The 19,808-nt window shown below is 48.4% G+C and overlaps 1 protein-coding gene across 1 annotated transcript in view; it reads left to right on the forward strand.

Moving 5' to 3' along the window:
- KIRREL3 (kirre like nephrin family adhesion molecule 3) overlaps positions 1-19,355 on the forward strand; it is a 228,403-nt gene extending 209,048 nt beyond the window's left edge. The window contains exons 11-17 of the mRNA XM_042781831.1: positions 1,283-1,383; positions 4,855-5,053; positions 6,651-6,686; positions 10,412-10,519; positions 13,379-13,488; positions 18,206-18,292; positions 18,912-19,355. Of these exons, the coding sequence (XP_042637765.1) occupies positions 1,283-1,383; positions 4,855-5,053; positions 6,651-6,686; positions 10,412-10,519; positions 13,379-13,488; positions 18,206-18,292; positions 18,912-19,355 (1,085 nt within the window). The remainder of the gene's footprint in view (positions 1-1,282; positions 1,384-4,854; positions 5,054-6,650; positions 6,687-10,411; positions 10,520-13,378; positions 13,489-18,205; positions 18,293-18,911) is intronic.
- The last annotated feature ends 453 nt before the right edge of the window (positions 19,356-19,808 follow it).

The raw sequence follows: 19,808 nt of genomic DNA on the forward strand, positions 1-19,808 counted from the left end.
CCATCAAGTCAGATCTGACTCATAGAGACCCCTCCTTGGGTTTCCCAGGCGGTATCACTACAGAAGTAGATTGCCCAACCTTCCTTCTGAGGAGAGGCTGGTGGGTTTGAACTGCCAGCCTGAGGGTCTCCTAGCACCCCCTTTTTCCCCCTTGGCTAAGAGCTACTCATAGAAATGCAAATCTGTTTTAATTAAAGTGGCTAATAAACAGCAATTATGTTTGCAGAGATTTTTGTTTTGTTCCTAGCATAATTTTGCCTGTTTCCAAATCCCTTGTTCCTGTTCTCTTTCCTCTGTTACCTGCCACCTAAGCCCTGGCCTTTACCCCAGGGAGGTTTCCATCGCTACATGCATCACTTCAATCATCCAGCACAGCCCAGGTTACCCGAGCAAATGGCTAAACTAACCATTCCCCTTCCCCTAATACAGGTCAGGCAGGAAAGATGTGGGTTGGATAAAAGGCAGAGGCTAATAGAAGAGTTGTTGGATGCCCTCCAAGGCTGTCCAATGCAGTAAATGAGACAGGCGCTCTTGGAACCTAATATCCATAAACATATCACATACACTCAAGGTCAGTTTCTGACCTGTGGTCCCATCTGGAGCAGTCTGGGTATGTATGTAAAGGCAGGCAAGGCAATGAACTACAAGACCTTCTAAGACATAGGTAAGATTAAGTTTGTGAACATGCCCAGGGTTGGGTGATTCCCAGGGTAATTCCTGTCCTTGGTACAGGAGCAAGATGAATTTCTGTTCCTCCCTGGCTGGCCAAGCCCAGCAGAGAAGACAGTTTGTTAGGCAAGACCTCCCTCTACTGGATATCTGAGAAATAGCTTGAAATTGAACGGCTGGCTAGAGTGGAGGCGACATTAGATGCTTCTTCCTTCAGCCCTCAGCCTTCACAGGCTTACCACCTCCTTCATAAAGCTTTCCCTGTCCCCCAGATAGAAGTATTTCTTCTCCTCTGAGGTCAGTTTGTACTTTATCTGTACTGCTCTGTGGTACTAACAATCAACACCTTTTATTACAGTTATTTACGTCTCCTGGGGATTCTTACTTAGAAGCATTCACTCAGGATCCCTTGAGAGGTTTATGATGAAATGTCTAATTTATCTTTCAGTCCCCTACCTTGCACTTTCCTTTGCACATTGTTTATTCATTAAGTTGGTAAATGTTTGCTGAATGACTGAATTAATGAATAAACTTCCAAACCTGCTGAGGGAGGAGGGGGCAGCCAGGGACCTGTCCTCCCCAAATTCCCACTGTGATGCTGTCTCCTCAACAGGACCCCCCATCATCTCCAGCACCCAAACCCAGCATGCCCTCCATGGGGAAAAAGGCCAGATCAAGTGCTTCATCCGGAGCACGCCGCCACCGGACCGAATTGTGAGTGCTCCTGGGCAGTCCCATCGCTGCTACCATCACAGCCATTGGTCTCATGGGAAGGGTCGTCTCTGGGTCAGGTCTTCTCTGCCAGCAGTTGTGTGGCCTGGGCAGCTGGTACACCACTTGGGACTTCAATAGGGAAAATTATACCTACTCTGTCTTTCATTGAAAGGCATCATGAAGACAAAACTACAGGCAGTCTCCATTCTCAGCACAGGCCATGCTCTCTGAGTTTATCTGCAAGGGTATTTAACTTCACTCTACCATTCAGCTGAATTCATTCTAATCATTCTAATATCTGCCTCCACAGAGCAGAAGGGCAAGTGAGTAAGGCAGAAAACGAGAAACGCTTTCCCTTCCTGGGTTCCAAGCCAGTCTTTGGAAAATCTTAAAAAGAGTGAAGTTTCTCTTTGATAAACCTGTCTCTGTGCCTCCCAGAGTCCGTCTCTATCAATCTCCATCACCCTTAACTCCGCAGAGAAGCCGGGCCCATTTATCAAGAGCTTTCACTCTAAAATAATCATTCCCCTCCCCTTCCTCAAACTTTTACCAACACAATCTGAGGAGTTCCTACTTAGCCCTCTGAGGTATTTACATTTTTAAAAGAGTCTTCCACCCAAGGAGTCCCTGGGTGATACAAATGGTTAAGGTGCTTGGCTGCTAACTGAAAGGTTAGAAGTTTAGTTCTACCCAGTTGTTGTTGTTGTTATGTGCCGTCAAGTCGGACCCGACTCATAGTGACCCCTCCTTGGGTTTCTGAGGCAGTATCGCTACTGAAGCAGATTGCCCCATCTTCCTTCCGAGGAGTGGCTAGTGGGTTTGAACCGCCAGCCTTCTGGTTAGCAGTCAAGTACCTTAGCCATATGCTACCAGAGCTCCTACCCAGAGGTACCTCAAAATAAAGACCTGATAATCTGCTTCCAAAAAAATCAGCCATTGAAAACCCTGTGGAGCACAGTTCTACTTTGATGCAGACAGGGTCACCATCTTGACAGTAACTGGTTATTTTTTCCACCTAAAACCATTAAGACTGGTGGAAAGTCAGGAAAACAAAGAAAAATGAACATTTTCTAGTAATATTGAGGAAAGATATTGTTAGAAATCCCAACACCTAAAGTAATCCTTCTAGAAGATGGCCCAGAGGTCATCTCTACAAGGCAGTTCGAGCTCTTCACAGTGCAGTAGTGTAGGGAGGGCCTGGGCTGGGCCAGGTGCTGCCCAGCTTGTGAGCCCGTGTGTGTGAGGGACTGAGACACTGAGGCTGCTCATGATGTGTGTGAAAGGACTCCAGTCTTCCTTGGGAAGATGTTATTAGAGTGGTATGGCTGTTACACAATGTCCCAGCATTCAGTTCACCATCTGAAAGACTGACAAAAGCACTATAAAAATTGACACACAGAATTAATACCAATGTCGTCCATTCACTCCAGTCTTCACTTTTTTAAAAATCATAAACGTAACATTTTAAAATATTCCATTCACTCCTGGGCACATGATCTCTTTCTTCACAGATATCTAACTGTAGGCTCTGGGCCATTGGTTTTCAACCAGAGGTGATTTTGATCTGCCAGGGGACCTTTGGCAATGTCTGGAGACGGTTTTGGTTGTCACAATTAGAGGATAGGGTGCTAGTGGCATCTAGTGGCCAGGGATGCTGCTAAATATCCTATAATGAATAGATCGTTCCATATTTCTAAATAGCTAGAAGGCCATTAGAAAAAGAGAACCAATCACTATGTATAGTGATTCCTCCATGAATAGCATATGCTTCTGATCAGAGACTGGACAAACTAGATACTCCCAGAGCATTTGTACATGGAAAGTAACTTTTATTACTTACAAGAGGTAGACAACATGCCAGACCAAATGCAGGTCCATTTTTTCAGCCAGTCTCCCCTTGACACGAACAAGAGGTTGTGTCCGGATAGAGATGATGACTCTTTTATGCCTTGTAGCATAGGTACAATGAGGGCCTTCTGCTGATCCCCTTGGCCAGGCTTAGTTAGGTGAGCTGAAAACTTCTGCTACATGTTTTCCACCTAGCACCATAGTCAAGGTACTCCAATGGTCCCTAGGTCGGCCATTTTATAGCCCAAAGCCTACAAGACACGATACACAAATAGCAATGTAGATTTTTCCCACTTGAGCACTGTAAAGAGGGAGGCAGGTACCTTGGCACCAACCCAGAAAGGTATCTCTTTAACCCTGCTTGGGCAATCTACTTCCATAGTGATACCACCTCGGAAACCCAAGGAGGGGTCGCTATGAGTTGGGTCTCGATGGCACATGACAACAACAACAAACATCAAGCCTCAGAGTGGGAGGCAGTGGCTTGTTCTAGGGTCTCCTCATGCCCCCTCCCTTCCTGTGGATTGTTGTCAAGGTAATGAGTTGAAGACTCCCAACTCATTTGCACATTTTCAAATGTTGCCTGGCTGTTTTAGAAGAACAAAGACACTGATTCCAAGGGCTGTTGTCAGAAACCAGAGACAAAGGGCCAAACCAAGTTCTTCGTCCTATACCCCCACAACAAAGAATTGTCCAAAATGTCAATAGTGCCATGGTTGAGAGACGTTGCCCTGGGCTGCCCTCCAAGCATTTACCTGTATTGCCACATTCTTATAAATACTGTGAGCCAGCATGTGTGAGGGGCTTCAACATTGAGGCACTTATAGTGTAAGTGAGATGACTCTGAAAAAAAAATTTAAACTATCATCCTTATAAACTAAGATATAGTAAGGTTTTCACAAATACAATTGCCTGAACATACTTTTTAAAAGAGACATGCAAAGCCACCAAACTAGACTGAGTGACTCTGGAGCTGGTGGTCTGTCTCAGACCTGCTAGGGCAGCAGGCAAATAAAAGGGAGTGTCTGTGAGGGAGCCCCAAGCGTGGACCCACTAAAATGAGCACTCTTTGCAGAGCCCACAGGTAGAGGCTCAGAATGAGCTCTCAAGAGTTCCCTCTTTGCCTGAAAAAAAAATCCCAAGTGTAGATGCATGGGGGGCGGGGGGATGAGCAGTTGCCATGGAGTCAATTCCAACTCACTGTGACCCCAAATGTATCAGAACTGTGCTCCATCGAGTTTTCATTGGCTGATTTTTCAGAAGTAGATCACAGGCCTTTATTCTCAACTGCCTTTAGGTGGGCTTGAACCTCTAACCTTTGGTTAGCAGCCAAGCATGTTAACCATTTCTACCACCCCAGAAGGCCTTCTTTTTTAATGGAAACACCCAATGAGATGGTCCCAACCTGTGGTGTGTGTGTGGTGTGGTGTGTGTGTCATGTGTATATGTATGCTATGTATGTGTTATGTGTGGGTGTGTGTGTTGGGAGTGGGGGCGGTTGTGGCAGTAACCATGAATGTGAGCCTGATACTGTCAGCTCTTGCAGGAAGGTGGTGGCTTTGTGATCCTGGTATATGTGGCTTACATGGGGGTCCACCTCCTAACTCTGCACACCCTGGGCAGGCCTGGTCCTGGAAGGAGAACGTGCTGGAGTCAGGGACATCAGGGCGCTATACAGTGGAGACAGTCAGCACTGAGGAGGGTGTCATTTCCACCCTGACCATCAGCAACATCGTGCGGGCCGACTTTCAGACCATCTACAACTGCACCGCGTGGAACAGCTTTGGCTCTGACACAGAGATCATCCGGCTCAAGGAGCAAGGTGGGGCTGCCAGGACTGTGAGGGGAATGGCAGGAGCTGCAAGGCCTTCTCCTCACCCAGGGAAGAGTATGAACATGTTCTGGGGTGGGGGCAGCCACAGGCAAGGTCTCGTGGGTCCTGAGCAGACAGAGCACCTAGCAGAAGGCAACAGGCCAGGTTGGGGCCAGGAACAAGCCACAGTGCCCTTCCTTACTTTCAGCATGGCCTTGGGCAAGGCAGATGCCTCCGTGGGGCCCCAGCTCCTCCCTGTAGCAAGGAGAGCTGCCTCCACCAGGAAGCAAGAAGGGGAAGAAAGTTGCTCACCATTGTGGCTTTTTCAGGAAAAGGTGACCACAGAGTGAGATAAGCTACTATTTGTGGTAAGAAGTCACCAAGCAACTTCTGAAAGCTCTGGCTCCTGACACACTCCCTAGTGGCCCTGGCCAGATGCCAATTCAACCTTAAAGGAGTGTGAGCCTCTGAGAAGTGGCCTGGGGCCCTGGGTCCATCATGGAGAATAAACTGGAACGGATGTGTTGCGGGTCCAGCCCAGCCCCAGTTAAGATAACAAGCAGGTCCAGTTATCTGAAAGTCCCCCAGGGGCCACCCGAGCCAAAGCAAAGGTATTAGCCTCGTGTTGGCCTAATCCCAGGTGGGGGGGTGGGGGTGGAGATTGGGACCAGGCTGAGACCCCTGCAGTTCAGCCTGCACCACCAAGCTCTGGAGGATTCAGCTGCCAGAAGGGCATATCTGGTGGTTGAGAGGAGGAGGGAAGAGGCCCGCCACCATGTGGTTCAAGGCACAGACTCCCAGCTCCTGGCTGGAAGTGTAGGAGGCAACTCTAGTCTGTGCTCAGAATCCTTGGGCATCAACTGTAGGGCAGCGAGTGGCTGCCTCTGCGAAGCACAGAGGAATGGGTCTAAAGAACTCTGGTTACAGCAGGAGCATACTCTGTCCTAAGATGGGCTAGAGCTTGGCCCTTTTCCTGCCTGGGATAAATCACATGATAGTCAAGGGGTTTGTGCGCAGCTGGCCAGGGCATTGGGATAGACTTCAGCGGGCCCAGAATCCTAGGTCCTGACAGTTACTGACACCCCCACCCTGAGGTGAAGGTCCACCCACAACTTATCAGGCCCTGGCAAGAGATCCTGCCCAAGGAAGTGTTCCTAGCTAGGCCCCCTTGGGCTTCCCTTTATTAGATAGGTGTCCCAAAACTTCTCCCCTAATAGGTGCTGCTTTGCATAATGCTTTGCACATAACTTACATAGTACCATCCACACATCATCTCAAACCTTTGGCCCCCCCACCCCCTTGCTCACCCTCTGTGTCTTCTCCCCAGTGCCCCACCCCATGCTCTCCCTTAGTGTCTCACCCCACCTCCCCAGCCCCCCTCCTCCACTTCTCTCTCTGGTCCCTCCCTCTGGAGTCTCAAGTTACTCTGAATGAACTCCAAGTTCAGTCCAGCCAGACTGGTTCTGCTGGGCGATCCGGAGAGCAGTCCGGAGACTTGAGTGACAAGAGAGTCCCCTGGTCCTAACCCCTCCAGGTGGCCTCCCTGCAGTCCCCTACCCTGGCCATCCAGGCCCTGGCTGTGGACGCTTGCTTTATTTCCAAACAGGTTCGGAAATGAAGTCGGGAGCCGGGCTGGAAGCAGGTATGGAAGGAGATGATGAGAACCTCCAGGGGATGGGGGGAAGGGACTTCTTGGCTAGTTGGGGAGGGAGCCTGAGAGGGGTTGGAGAGGCCTTTGCAGGCTGCTAACTTACTCTGCCCTTCTCATAGCTCCGGGGTTAGTACTGGCAGGGCAAAGAAAGGGGTTCCCAGCCAGCTTGGTCTAGGGACCCTGAGATCTCTGTCCTGTGTCACTGCTGCCAGGGTCCCCAGATGCCCTCCTCCTTAGATCGTGGCTCTCAGTCCTCTTCCCTCCATCCCTTCTCAGAAGAAGCCCTGGCTCCTCCCCTGGGGTCAGCTCTCCAGGTCCTGGCCTCCCTCCATGCCCTCCCTGCCTGTCCTGCTTCTCCACCTCATCCCAGCTTAGCCATTGCTCCCCCAGCCCTGATGTGGCCTGTCTAATCCATGCCTTCTCACTGGCTGCCACCTCCCTGCTGTGTAACATGTATCATCTCACCACCAGGCCTTGGCTGCTGGGCAAGGCCTCTCTCCCCAGGCACCTGGCACTAAGTGTTCATCAGGCTCCCTGGGCACTGCCCCACAGGAGGCGAATGCCCCCTCCCCCAAGCCAGACCCCACAGGGCAGCCCAAGGCCATGCTGAAGACCTGGATGTCCTCTGCTTTGGTTCTTGTGCCATGCTGGCCCAGAAGGCCCTAGGGAAATGTCACCTCCTTCAGCAAGCTTGGGGTGGGGGGACCATGTGCCCCTGTGGGAGTACTATCCAGGGCTCAGGCAAGTTCAGAGAGGCCTCGGAAACCCAGGCAGAAGCAACACCAAACAGAACCTCCTGATATGTTCTTCTTGACTCCTCTTCCTCAGTGGCCCCTGGCGCTGGGGCGTGGAATCACCTCTTTGTCTCCATTTCATTTCGTTGACACTCATCCCAAGCTTCCTGACAGCCCTTCCTCCCTTCATGGCACTGAGCCAGACAGCGATCCCTCCCTCCTATTCTATCCCCAGGAGACAACAGGAAAGATGCTCTACCCCAGAAGGAACAGCCTGCACAAAGTAACCCAGCCCAAACCCCGGAAAGCTGAACAAGGAGAAATATACATACAGGCAGGCTGCAAAGGCACTGGTCATCCCAGGGCACCACACAGACCTGCAGGTTCCTCCTCTTGCTCTGCCCCAGCCAACCTTAGGCAATTCTCCAACCCCTCCACCCTCCCCAGGCTGTTAACAACTCAAGGAAGCATAGAATCTCAGGATGCTAGGCTCAGAAGGTACCTTAGACACCCACCCACCCACCACCACCCACATTCTAGTTTTACAGATGAGACACTGAGGCCTGGAGAGGTTAGGAACCTTCCCATGGTCATCTTTTGATTAAGTTCAGCTGAGACAAGACCAGAGTTTTTCTTTGGTCACTTAGCTAAGAAGTGGTTGAACCCAGGTCCTAACAGCTCAGCAGTCTGGATTCAGCTCCTTGTTCTTTATCCCGGTGCAGTACAGAGCACATGAAGTTTGAAGGACACCATATGACATAGTGGATGGAGTAGGGGTGGGCAAATGGTGGGAGCAATGAGAGAAGAACAGGATTTGGTCCTGACTCTACTGCAGGACTCCAAGGACAAACTGAATGAAATCCAAATAAATAAAAGTCAAAAGGCAAGAGCCAATGATATCCCAAAGCTAATGGCATTAAAACTCAGACACAGAATCATCTGTTTGTCAAAACAGGCTCAATTGGGCTGAGGTCAAGTCCATTTTCTTAATCCCAGTTGTTGAGACCGACCCACACACCTCCCATTTTCAATCCTGGAGTGTTTTCCGATCCCACTTCCTCTTTGTCCTGTCTCCCACCCCCCTACAGTGGTCTCAGCCACCAATAGGTTGGTAACCAATAAATTCGTGTTCAACCCTTGGGCAAAAAAGAAATATACTAGTATAACCACCAATATTGCACACCAAAAAGCACCAACTCTCTCCGGAGCATCTCCAGAACCCAGGGTTTGAGTCTTCCTCTCTTTAAAGAAAATGACAATGAGAGGTTAACCCACAGCACCACAGCAAATGCTTAACTGTCCCACAAGGTCACTCACACTGATGGAAGTGGGGTGGGGTAGGGTGGGGTGGGGTGGGGTGGGATGGTGAAGGAGCTCAGCTCTTTATAGGAACTTCCTTCAGTTCCTACAGTCCCCCCTTTCCATACAGTAACAGTAGCAAGCCATTGAATAGGACTAAGTACCAGGCTCTGTTCCAAGGCCTTAACCTGCATTCACTCACTTAACAACCCTATGAATTCAGTAGTATGAACATCCCCATTTTACAGATAAGAGAGGTAAAATGACTTGTTTAAGGGCACTTATCAAAGAAGTGATAAAGCCCAGGTTTTAACAGCCCAACAGTCTGGCTCCAGCTCCTTGCTCTCTACCCAGATGTAGTACAAAGCATATGAGATTTGAAAGGCACCATGTGACATTGTGGATGAAGCAGGGGCAGGGCAAATAGTGGGAGTGGTAGAGAGAACAACTGGATTTGGTCCTGGCTTTACAATAGGAGCTCTGGTGGTGTAGTGCCTAAGACATCTGACTGCTAACCAAAGGGTTGGTGGTTCAAACCCACCAGCCACTTCTCAGAAGGAAGATACGGATACCATCTCAGAAACCCAAGGAGGGGTCACTATGAGTTGGATCCAATTCAATGGCAATGAATTTGGTTTGGTTTTTGGTGCATCCTTGCCCTAGTCACTTCCTTCTTTGTAAAATGGGAAGCTTGCATCAGTGGTGCCTAAGGTCTCCCAGCTCCAGCACCCTGTGATTCTATTGCTAATGGGATCTTTAGAGCCCCAAAGCTCCAACCCACTATGCATCCACAGAAGGGCCAGGGCTGTCAGGAAAAGAACCCCCATCCATCATCATCCTGGCCATCTCCCTCCCAACTCTTCAAGGGTAGGAGACAGACTGCAGAAATTAAGCAGGGAGTAAGGAGTTCAGGGTCCTCTCTCAAGAGCAGGGTAGACAGGATGCTCACAGAGCTGGCCTATGAGGAGAAAGAAGAAGACTGGGTGAGTCAAGGAAAAGGGGAATTTCTCCTTAAAAAAGGGGTGCAAGGGAACTGTAATAACACTGCCTTGCCCAGTGCCTCTTCCAGGGTGCCCTGTCCCCAGACTTGGGCATCTTGGAAATACGACTTTTGTTGCTCAGCAGACCCTGAGGGGAAGCTGCCTCAGCTCAAATCCATGTCCAGCCTCTATGCTGCTGGGAAAGGGGAGAGAAGGAGAGAACAAACTGAACAACCAAGGGCAGTAACCATAGTCCTTTTTCAGAGCAAAGCCAGCACTTATGACTTACTAGTCCCTGAATGATAGAATATTCCTTGCTTAATACCAAAAAGAGCTGAACCATTCCGGCCTTGCCTCTCATTTCCTGTACCCCTCTGCCCCAGCCCTCCCCTCTGCTTGCTTTCCTCTCTTTCCACCACTGCCTCTGGTGTCTGTCTCTCTCCCCAAGACTCCCTCCCCCTCCTCCACTCATCCACCCCACTGTGTCCTCATCCCTTCTTTACAGCCCAGCCGGAGCTGACCCCTGTTGGATTCTGCCTCTTCTTACCCAGGCCCCACCATGGCATTTCCCAGGAGGGGCCCACCTGGCAGTAATCTAGCCCCAACTTGGCAAAGAGCTACCCTGAGGGGACTGGGCAAGGTCCTGGGAAGTATTGAACCATCTCCCAGCCCCTCATCAGCTGTGCCTGCTTCTCTCCCACAGAGTCTGTGCCAATGGCAGTCATCATCGGGGTGGCCGTAGGAGCTGGCGTGGCCTTCCTCGTCCTCATGGCAACCATCGTGGCCTTCTGCTGTGCCCGCTCCCAGAGAAGTACGGGAGGGAGACCCGGGATCTCAGGGAGGGGGACAGAGAAAAAGGCCAGGCTTAGACTGCCCCGGAGAGCAAGTAAGCAGGAGTGTAACGAGCAGGGGTCCTAACAATGCGGTGAGCTCCTGGGATAGGGATGGGTCTTCTCCATCTTTTGATTGGCAGTGCCTTGCATGGCATCTGGCACACAAGTGGGCACTGAATTTGAACTACATGGAAAGAAATGTCATCAAACAGAGCAGTCAGATAGCACCTTGGGTTGAACATACCACAGCACTCTTGACTGGAAACTGTATTGAGATCAAAGGTGAAAAAGAGGTGATTTGATTTTTGCCCTCCAAGAGCTGCTAGTTCAACCAGAAAAACAAGTCACCTTCATAAAGAAAGAAAGCATTCAAGAAATTGCTTTGCACTGACTTTTAAAGGGTGTTAGTCAGTACCAAGGAAATCCTGGTATATCTGATCTCTTGAGGAAGTGTGTTTATCTGGAATTCCCATACTGGGCATAGCTCTAAAGTTATGTGTGATACAAATCTGTAAGGGTGAATGGGGTGGCAGAGTAGAGAGAGGTGCAGACAATGGTGACACAGTCTTCTGTTTACCTTATAACATTGGGTAAGCCAACCTTCAGTTTCTTCATTTGTAGATGGCACGGTTTTTATGACCCCTTCTTGTTCTAAAATTCTAGGAACTTAATGCACAAGATGAATAAATCAGAGTACCACTTGGTCTTCACATCTGGAAGAAAGCTGTTGGGTTCCCCTTACATTTCCTCACTCCAAGCTAGGCAGCCCTGGCTCCCTTGACTACCCTCAACGGTTTGGTCTCAGGACTTCCTTCACCACCTCAGTTAGTGGAAATTATACAGGGGCATAGTTTAGTAAGAATTTTCTAGCAGAGCTATGTAACTCTAAGCAACTGTCCCATCTAGAAGTAGGAAATCCTATCCTGGAAGCTAGACTTCCACAGGTCAGTGATATTTTAGAGAAGGTTTCTGCTTTGGGTGGGTGGCTGACTGGAACCGTAAGGCCTTTTCTAACACTAAGATCTGTAATTCTATTTATTGAGAGATCAGACACTGGTGGGGTAGGTCAGCAAGGACTTCTAGAAGGGAGTAAGGATTTTTGTTCTCCTTTGCATTCTTTTATTTATTTTGAACAGTTCATTGTGTTTTAGGTGAAAGTTTACATGGCAAATTAGTTTTGCATTCAATAATTCATAATGCAAATTCCATGACATTGGTTGCTATCCCCACAGTTGTCAGCCATTACTACCTGCCATGGAGTTGATTCCAACTCATATTCCAACACTATAGGACAGAATAGAATTGCTCCATAGGGTTTCCAATGCTGGAAATCTTTAAACAAGCAGGCTGCTACATCTTTCTCCTCTGGACAGCTGCTGGGTTCAAACTGGGGACAGCTGGTTAGCAGCCAGGTGTGTTAACCACTGCACCATCAAGGCTCCACCCTGCTTTCCTCATTTCCATCCACCCAGTTTCCCTGTCCCTCCTTGCCTTCTCATCTTTGTTTTTGGCTAAATGTTGCCCATTTGGTCTCCTACAGGTATAGTTGATTGTTTTAAGGAGCACATTCCTCATGAGTTGTTTATTTTGTAGGCCAATCTACTTATCTGGCTGAGAGGTGACCTCCAGAAGTGGCTTCCATTCCAGATTAAAAGGGTGTCTTACGACAATAGTATTGGAGGTTCCTCCAGTCTCTATAGTCCAGCAAATCTGGTCTTTTATGAGCTTGAGTTGTGTTGTACATTTTTATCCCATTCTAAACAGTACCTTCTGTTGTGTGCCTGGTCAGAGCAGTTGGTAGTGGTAGCCAGACACCATCCAGTTCTGTCCTCAGGCGAGAGGAGGCTATAGTTCATGTGGGCCATAAGTCCTGTGGACTGATTGTTTTTTGAGTCTTTGGTTTCCTTCATTTTCCTTTGTTCCAGTCCAAAAAAGACCAATAGTTGTATCTTAGATGACGCTTGCAAGCTTTTAAGACCCCAGACATGATTCACCAAACTAGTATGTAGAACATTTACCTACATGGATCCTGAGACTATGGTCATGAGCCCTCAAACCCAGTCCCATAAAGTATTTGGATATGCCTAGGAAGTTTCCATAACTGTGCTCCAATGTGCTATATTACATATATGAATATACATATAGCACATACAGAAATGCGGTGTGCTTTTTGGGCCTTGGAGGAAACTGTCACTTGCACCAGCCTTTAAAAATATAAAGCCCACAACCATACTTATATATGCACTCACATGTGCTTCTATACACCCTCCCACACCTATATAGCATACATATCTACCTGTAACCACTCACAAATTTTTCTTGTTATTACTGTTGCAGAATTGTGTATGTTATAGCATTTACTGTGGCTGTTCTTTATTATTGTATACCTCTCAGTGTCTTCATTTACCTTGGTGACATTGTACTGACTTCCCCCATATTGTGTATTGCCTTTTCCTTCATCAGAATTAACACATGTCTACTATCTAGTGAATGATTCTTCCTCCCTCTCCCTCTCATCCCTGGTAACCATCAAAGAATGTTAGGAAGCAAGGATCTAGTAGAATGGAAAAGACCTAGCTCCGTACAAAGGTGGACAAGTGGATGACAACACTGGGTAGTAAAGGCTGGTGCAAGTGACAGCTTCCTCCAAGGCCCAAAAAGCACACCGCATTTCTGTACAGACATTTTGTTGGTGGGGGGTGGGCTAAAGCTGCTGAGCTCTGGGGCTGGGGTGAACTTTGGGGGATGGGGTGGGAGTGGTTGGCTTAATGTCTCAGACCCTAACGCTTGAAGTGGGAACTGAGCCTGTCATCCACACTTTCCTATGTTATGTACAGATCTAAAAGGTGTTGTGTCAGCCAAAAATGATATACGAGTGGAGATTGTCCACAAGGAGCCAGCCTCTGGCCGGGAGACTGAAGAGCACCCCACCATCAAGCAGCTGATGGTAAGAATGCTGTCCCCACCCTGTGAACCCTGTTCCCTAAACATCTTGGGAATAGAGGCTTCCTAGGTGCCAAATAACCCCAGAAGCAGAGCATCAGTCAAGATGGGCATCCTCTTCGTAATAGGCCAGGCACATACTCTCAGTCAACAAATATTTACTGTGTTCCTGCTATATTGTGCTTGGTGTTCCAGGGCATTGAAGACATCTAAGATGTAGTTCCAGCCTTCAAAGACCCTGACTGTTCAGTAGGGAGAGAAGACATAGGCATAAATCACCATAATGTGTTGTTATATAACACATATCCATCACATGTACATACACAGATATGTTCAGTTATTGCTGCTCCTCCCCCCCACCATCCTCCCCCCAAAAAAATTCTGTAAAAAGCATATGTTCCTTCTCAGGCACTGGATTATTCCTCTGAAGCAAACTCATAACTTCTCCAGCAACCTCGGACCTGCTTCTACTCTTATTGATCCCCATTGTTGTTGTCATCAGCTGCTGTCGTGTTGACTCTGACTCATGGCAACGTCATGTACAACAGAACAAAACGTTGCCCAGTCCTGTGTCATCCTTATGATCGCTAGCATGTTTGAGTCTATCACTGTGGCCATGGTGCCAATCCATCTCACTGAGGGTCCCCATGCCCTCATTGGCCCTCAGCTTCACCAAACATTATCTCCTCCTCCAATGATTGATCCCTCCTGATGACACGTCCAAAGCAAGAGAGTCACAATGTTCTGTTGTAATCCATAGGTTTTCACTGACTAATTTTCAGAAGTAGATCACCAGGGCTTTCTTCCTAGTCTGGCTTACTCTGAAAGTTCTGCTGAATCCTGTCCACCATGGGTGACCCTGCTGGTATTTGGAATGCCAGTGGCATAGCTTCCAGGAGCATAGCAACATGAAAGCCAGCAGAGAACAGCAAACTGACAGACAGGTGGAGTTGATCCCCATTAATGGACCCTAATCCAGCCAGCTGTCCAAGCAGAAACCTAGATAAGAAGAGACTGGAAGCTTCTAGTACATACTATGTCATGGCTGTGATTAATGGCAGCAGAGCAAGGTGGTAAAGAGCATGGGCTTCCTTGTGTCTCAATGTTCTCATCTGTGAAATGGGGATGAAAGTAATAGTATACAGAGCTGTGGTGAGGATTACATGAGTTGATGCCTGTCAGAGCCTAGTGCTCAATGTTGTTAGTTGCCATAGAGTAAGCTTCAACTCACGGCAACCCCACATACAAAGAATAAAATGTTGCCCAGTCCCCCACCATTGTCACTGTCGTTGGTATGCTTCAGTCCGTTGTTGAGGCCACTGTGTATTTTGAGTGCCTTCCAACCCCAAGAGCTCACCTTCAGGCACTCTGTTGGACAGTGTTCTCTTGTGATCCATACGGTTTTCACTGACTAATTTTCTAAAGTAGATTGCCAGGTGTTTCTTTCTAGTCTGTCTTAGTCTGAAAGCTCTGCTAAAACATGTCCACCATGGGTGGCCCTGCTGGTATGTGAAATATCATTGGTATAGCTTCCAGCATTATAGCTGGAATGTTCAGTGATGCTGGAAATACACAATAAATGTTAGCTATTTGTATTGCTCTGAAATGATCTGTCTCCACTAGATGGTGAATATTTGCTGCCTTATTCATCCCTGTGTCTCCATGGCCTTACAAAGTCCCTTGTAGATGATCACAAAGGTTTATTGAATTGAACTGGTTGGGAAATCTACTTCCATAGTGATACCGCCTCAGACACCCAAGGAGGGACCGCTATGAGTCGGATCCGACTCGACGGCAGTGAGTTTGGTTTGGTTTGTGACTCTTTCTGTTTCCAACTGATATTCAGGTCCTGTCAATTCTACTTCATGACATTTCTCAAATCTGTGCCCACCCATACTCCACTGTCACTTCCTCAGCTCAAGTTTCATCATTACTCACCTGCCTCCTCATTGGTCTCATCATTCTAGACTTTTCTCACCTTATTCAATCCCCACTCCAGTGTCCAACACAAAATCTTTCTGAAATACAAACCAGACCATGTTACTCCTACTTTAAAGCCCTGAGTACCCCACTACACACCATAGGTCCTGCTGGATAAAGTTCAGATTGCTTAGCAAGGCATCAAGGCCCTTCATTAGGAGGTAGCTGCCCACCTTTCTTTCCACCTTCATCTTCTGCCAAAACCTCCTGCACATCAGCCACTAAAGAATTAAATCAGTTGATTCTCAGTCACCGCCATAACTTTCCACGCTTGCACCCCACTCCTGGCAGTTTTGCACTTTCTGCTCTCTCAAAACACATTGCATATTCCTCCCTCTAGGCACTGTCCTAGCTACACTGTCAGCCTCCTCAACTATCCCTGAGTTCCTCAAGGGCAAATGTCAGATTCCTGAGTCTGCTCTCATCTATTTCCCCCAGGCCTAACATGGTGCCTGACACACAGTAGTGTTTAATTTTACAAAAGAGGAAACCACCACCTAGACCTAAGAAGGCATGAGCAACTGTAGATGAACTTCAGCCAGTCTGGCATGGAAGAACCCAGAGTGTGCTTCTCATCAAATGGGAGTTGGGACATTTAAATTGCCTCAGACTGTCTCACACAGAATTCCTTGGGTGGTGCAGACAGTTAACATGTTCAGCTGCTAACCTTTCACCTCGGAAGAAAGGCCTGGCAATCTACTTCTGAAAACTCAGCCATTGAAAACCCAATGGAGCACAGTTCTACTCTTAACACATATGGGGCACAATGAGTTGGCCACTTGGCAGCAGGTGGTCTCCACACCAGCTAATCTAAACACACAGAAAAGAGTTAGATCGCCACTTAAGAACAAAGGGGATAACTCTAGCTAAAGGGGCTTGCTGAAGGCTCTGTAGCTCAGCCTGCCCCTGACAAGACATGCATTCCCCTACCTCCTTCACTCCCTGCCCTCTGTATGGCCCCATTCTCAGGGATAGGCAGCTTAGAAATTGAATCTGGTGAGAAAGCCCAAGAATTTACTGGAAAATGAAAAAGCAGTATTGGTGTAGAGGTAACAGGATAGAAGCACTTTGTCTGATTCCATGGGACTCAAAAAAGAGACTAGGGAGGTGGGTTGTAAGGGAGATGAAACAGCTCAGCTCAGAGAAGAGGTGGAAGCCTGCCATAGACCATGTAATTAGCAGAAGTGATAAATGGGAAGCATGTGTCACAGGATAAGCATCATTGTGGTTATGCAGAGTAATTAATACACCCACTGTGTGCAGGATATTCTTTGTTTTTCATCTTATGTCTAATGATTATTTTAATTTTCTGTAATTCAGAGCTATGTCACTTCAGTCATTCATTCACTCTAAACATAAATTTTATAGCTATACATCGGGTACTGCATTAAAACCAACCAAATCCATTGCCGTTGAGTCAATTCTGACTCAGCAATTGTATAGGACAGAGAACTGCCCCCACTGGGTTTCCAAGTCTATAAATCTTTATGAAAGCAGACTGCCTCATGTTTCTCTCGAGGAGCACTGGTAACCAAAACTTTTGGTAACTGAACTTTTGGTTAGCAGTTGAGTGCTTAACCACTGTACCAATAGGACTCCTTAGCACTGTATTGTTGTTGTTGTTGTAATGTGCCGTCGAGTCGGACCCGACTCATAGCGACCCCTCCTCGGGTTTCCGAGGCAGTATCACTACGGAAGTAGATTGCCCCATCTTCCTTCCGAGGAGTGGCTGGTGAGTTTGAACCACCAGCCTTCTGGTTAGCAGTCAAGTGCCTTAGGCACTATGCTACCAGAGCTCCCTTAAGTATTGTTGTTGTTGTTGTTGTTATGTGCCGTCGAGTCGGCCCCGACTCATAGCGACCCCTCCTTGGGTTTCCGAGGCAGTTATCACTACGGAAGTAGGATTGCCCAACCTTCCTTCCGAGGAGTGGCTGGTGGGTTTGAACCGCCAGACGTCTGGTTAGCACTGTATTAGGCACTGGCAAATTGAAGAACTAATAAAACAATTAAATATAATTCCATTAAAAAAGGTTTTTGGCCCATGACCACCATATGCAAAGCACAGTACTAAGTGCAGTGGGTACCCAAAGACAAAGAAGTGATCCTTGCCTTCGGGCTGACTGGCACCCAGTAAAGGAGATAGCATTTTACTACATCTAAGTCATTGTCATGAATAACAGGTATGGCCTATATTGCTGCCACTGTACATGTCATTACTCACTGTGGTTCCTTCTTAAGGCCTTCAATAAGACCTTGCTCTGGGTAAGGGATTGCCTTGCCAGGAGCCCCACCTATGTGCAGTAGATGATGTCCTGTAATTTTAGCTATATGTCCATCTCCCTGATGAGCAAAGATGTATCTTAACATGATGTCGCTGATTCAATATCTTAGCTCAACATCTGGCCTGCAATTCAATAAATACTCAATTATTGGGTTGAATCAGGAACTTGAGACCTCTGGAAGTGACACCCTAGTCCAAGTGAAGACATTGTGGCCTTGGAGACCTGCCTTCATGCCTCTGTGTCCCTTTCTATGTCTTTGGATGGGGGTTCAGCAACAAAGAGGAGAGCCAGAATTTCATCTTGACTCCTTTACTTAGCTCCTATGGTCCAAGCAGGGAGGGCAGGGGTGAGGGTAAGGCAACATAGTTTTCTTTCTTATTTATTTCCCCATCTTCTCCTTGGGGAAAATGTAAATTTAGCCCTCCTCCCATCCACTGAGTAGCCACTTTTGGGTTGTAGATGGACCGGGGTGAATTCCAACAAGACTCTGTGCTAAAACAGCTGGAGGTCCTCAAAGAAGAAGAGAAGGAATTCCAGAATCTGAAGGTAAGAGCAGACCTTCAGGAAACAGGACAGCCATAGAGTTTGTTTCTCAGTTCTGATGGCTCAAGCCCCAAATTGATAAAACCTCAAAGAGTGATAGTAAATAACAGAAAAATAGGCTAGAGCCACCTAAGGGACAGATGCCCATCCACTGCCTAAGGGGGGACACTCCCTGCCTAAGGCCCTGTTCTCTCTACCTCAACAGAGAGAACTAAGGTTGAGTTCCCATAATTCATCTCTCCCACAGACTTCTCACACATAAACTTCAAAATTAATTATCCGTGTTCTGGACAAAACAAAACGATTGAAGTCTGAATTTTCAAATCACCTTGCAGCGGCCTGGTGTGACAAAACATATCCAGGCGCACCTGGTCATTTAGGGCCTTAGCCCTCACTTGGCTAAACAAGAAGCCCATTCTTCTTGTCTCCCACCACGCTAATGCCCTGGGCTATCTCCTGGTGGGGATCCTTGCAGCCCTATTCCACTCCTTCCCATTTGCTCCTCTCCTCTGTCTTCCCCAGCTATTGATGTGTCATATAGGAACCGGCTCAGCTAGAACCCCCATCAGGGTTCAACGCAGGCTCCGCCCAATAATGCCCTTCTTGTTCTCACTCCTACCAGGACCCCACTAATGGCTATTACAGTGTCAATACCTTCAAAGAGCACCACTCGACTCCCACCATCTCACTGTCCAGCTGTCAGCCAGACCTGCGCCCTGCAGGCAAGCAGCGAGTGCCCACAGGCATGTCCTTCACCAACATCTACAGCACCCTGAGTGGCCAGAGCCGCCTCTACGACTACGGGCAGAGGTTCGTGCTCGGCATGGGCAGCTCATCCATCGAGCTCTGCGAGCGGGAGTTCCAGAGGGGCTCCCTCAGCGACAGCAGCTCCTTCCTGGACACGCAGTGTGACAGCAGCGTCAGCAGCAGCGGCAAGCAGGACGGCTACGTGCAGTTCGACAAGGCCAGCAAGGCCTCCGCGTCCTCCTCCCACCATTCCCAATCCTCTTCCCAGAACTCCGACCCCAGCCGGCCCCTGCAGCGGCGGATGCAGACTCATGTCTGAGGGTCACAGACCATGGGAGGGAGAGGGAGGGCCAGGGAAGAGGAGCTGGAACATAGGGTTGGGTACTTTGCAGAGCCCACCACAGGACCGCCTCTGGTGCTTCTGCCACCACCCTCTTTCGAAGCTCTGATTAAGCACAAACCCAGCCCCGCTGCAGTGCACCAAAGGAGAAGTGGCCTGAGGATGCGGCAGAGGGCGTTGTGCTTGGGTGGATGTCCCTTCCCCAGCCCTGTCCTGGAGGCCCCTCTACTACCTGCTCTTCCCACGGGCCCTCGTGGCAGCTATAACTTTGCTTTAATGAAACTGCCGTCCACTCTCCGGTCTCCCACGGGTTCTCCCATTACTATCCATAAGCCCCACCCCTGTGCCGGTGCTCCTAGAAGACCCCCCTCCCCGGGGAGAGAAAGGCAAAGGTGAAGTTCTTCCCAGCACCCAGATAACCCCAGAGACCCC

Source organism: Orycteropus afer, unplaced genomic scaffold, assembly GCF_000298275.1.
Source record: "Orycteropus afer afer isolate SDZICR_OR568_19922 unplaced genomic scaffold, OryAfe1.0 scaffold00178, whole genome shotgun sequence".
Taxonomy (NCBI): Eukaryota; Metazoa; Chordata; class Mammalia; order Tubulidentata; family Orycteropodidae; genus Orycteropus; species Orycteropus afer.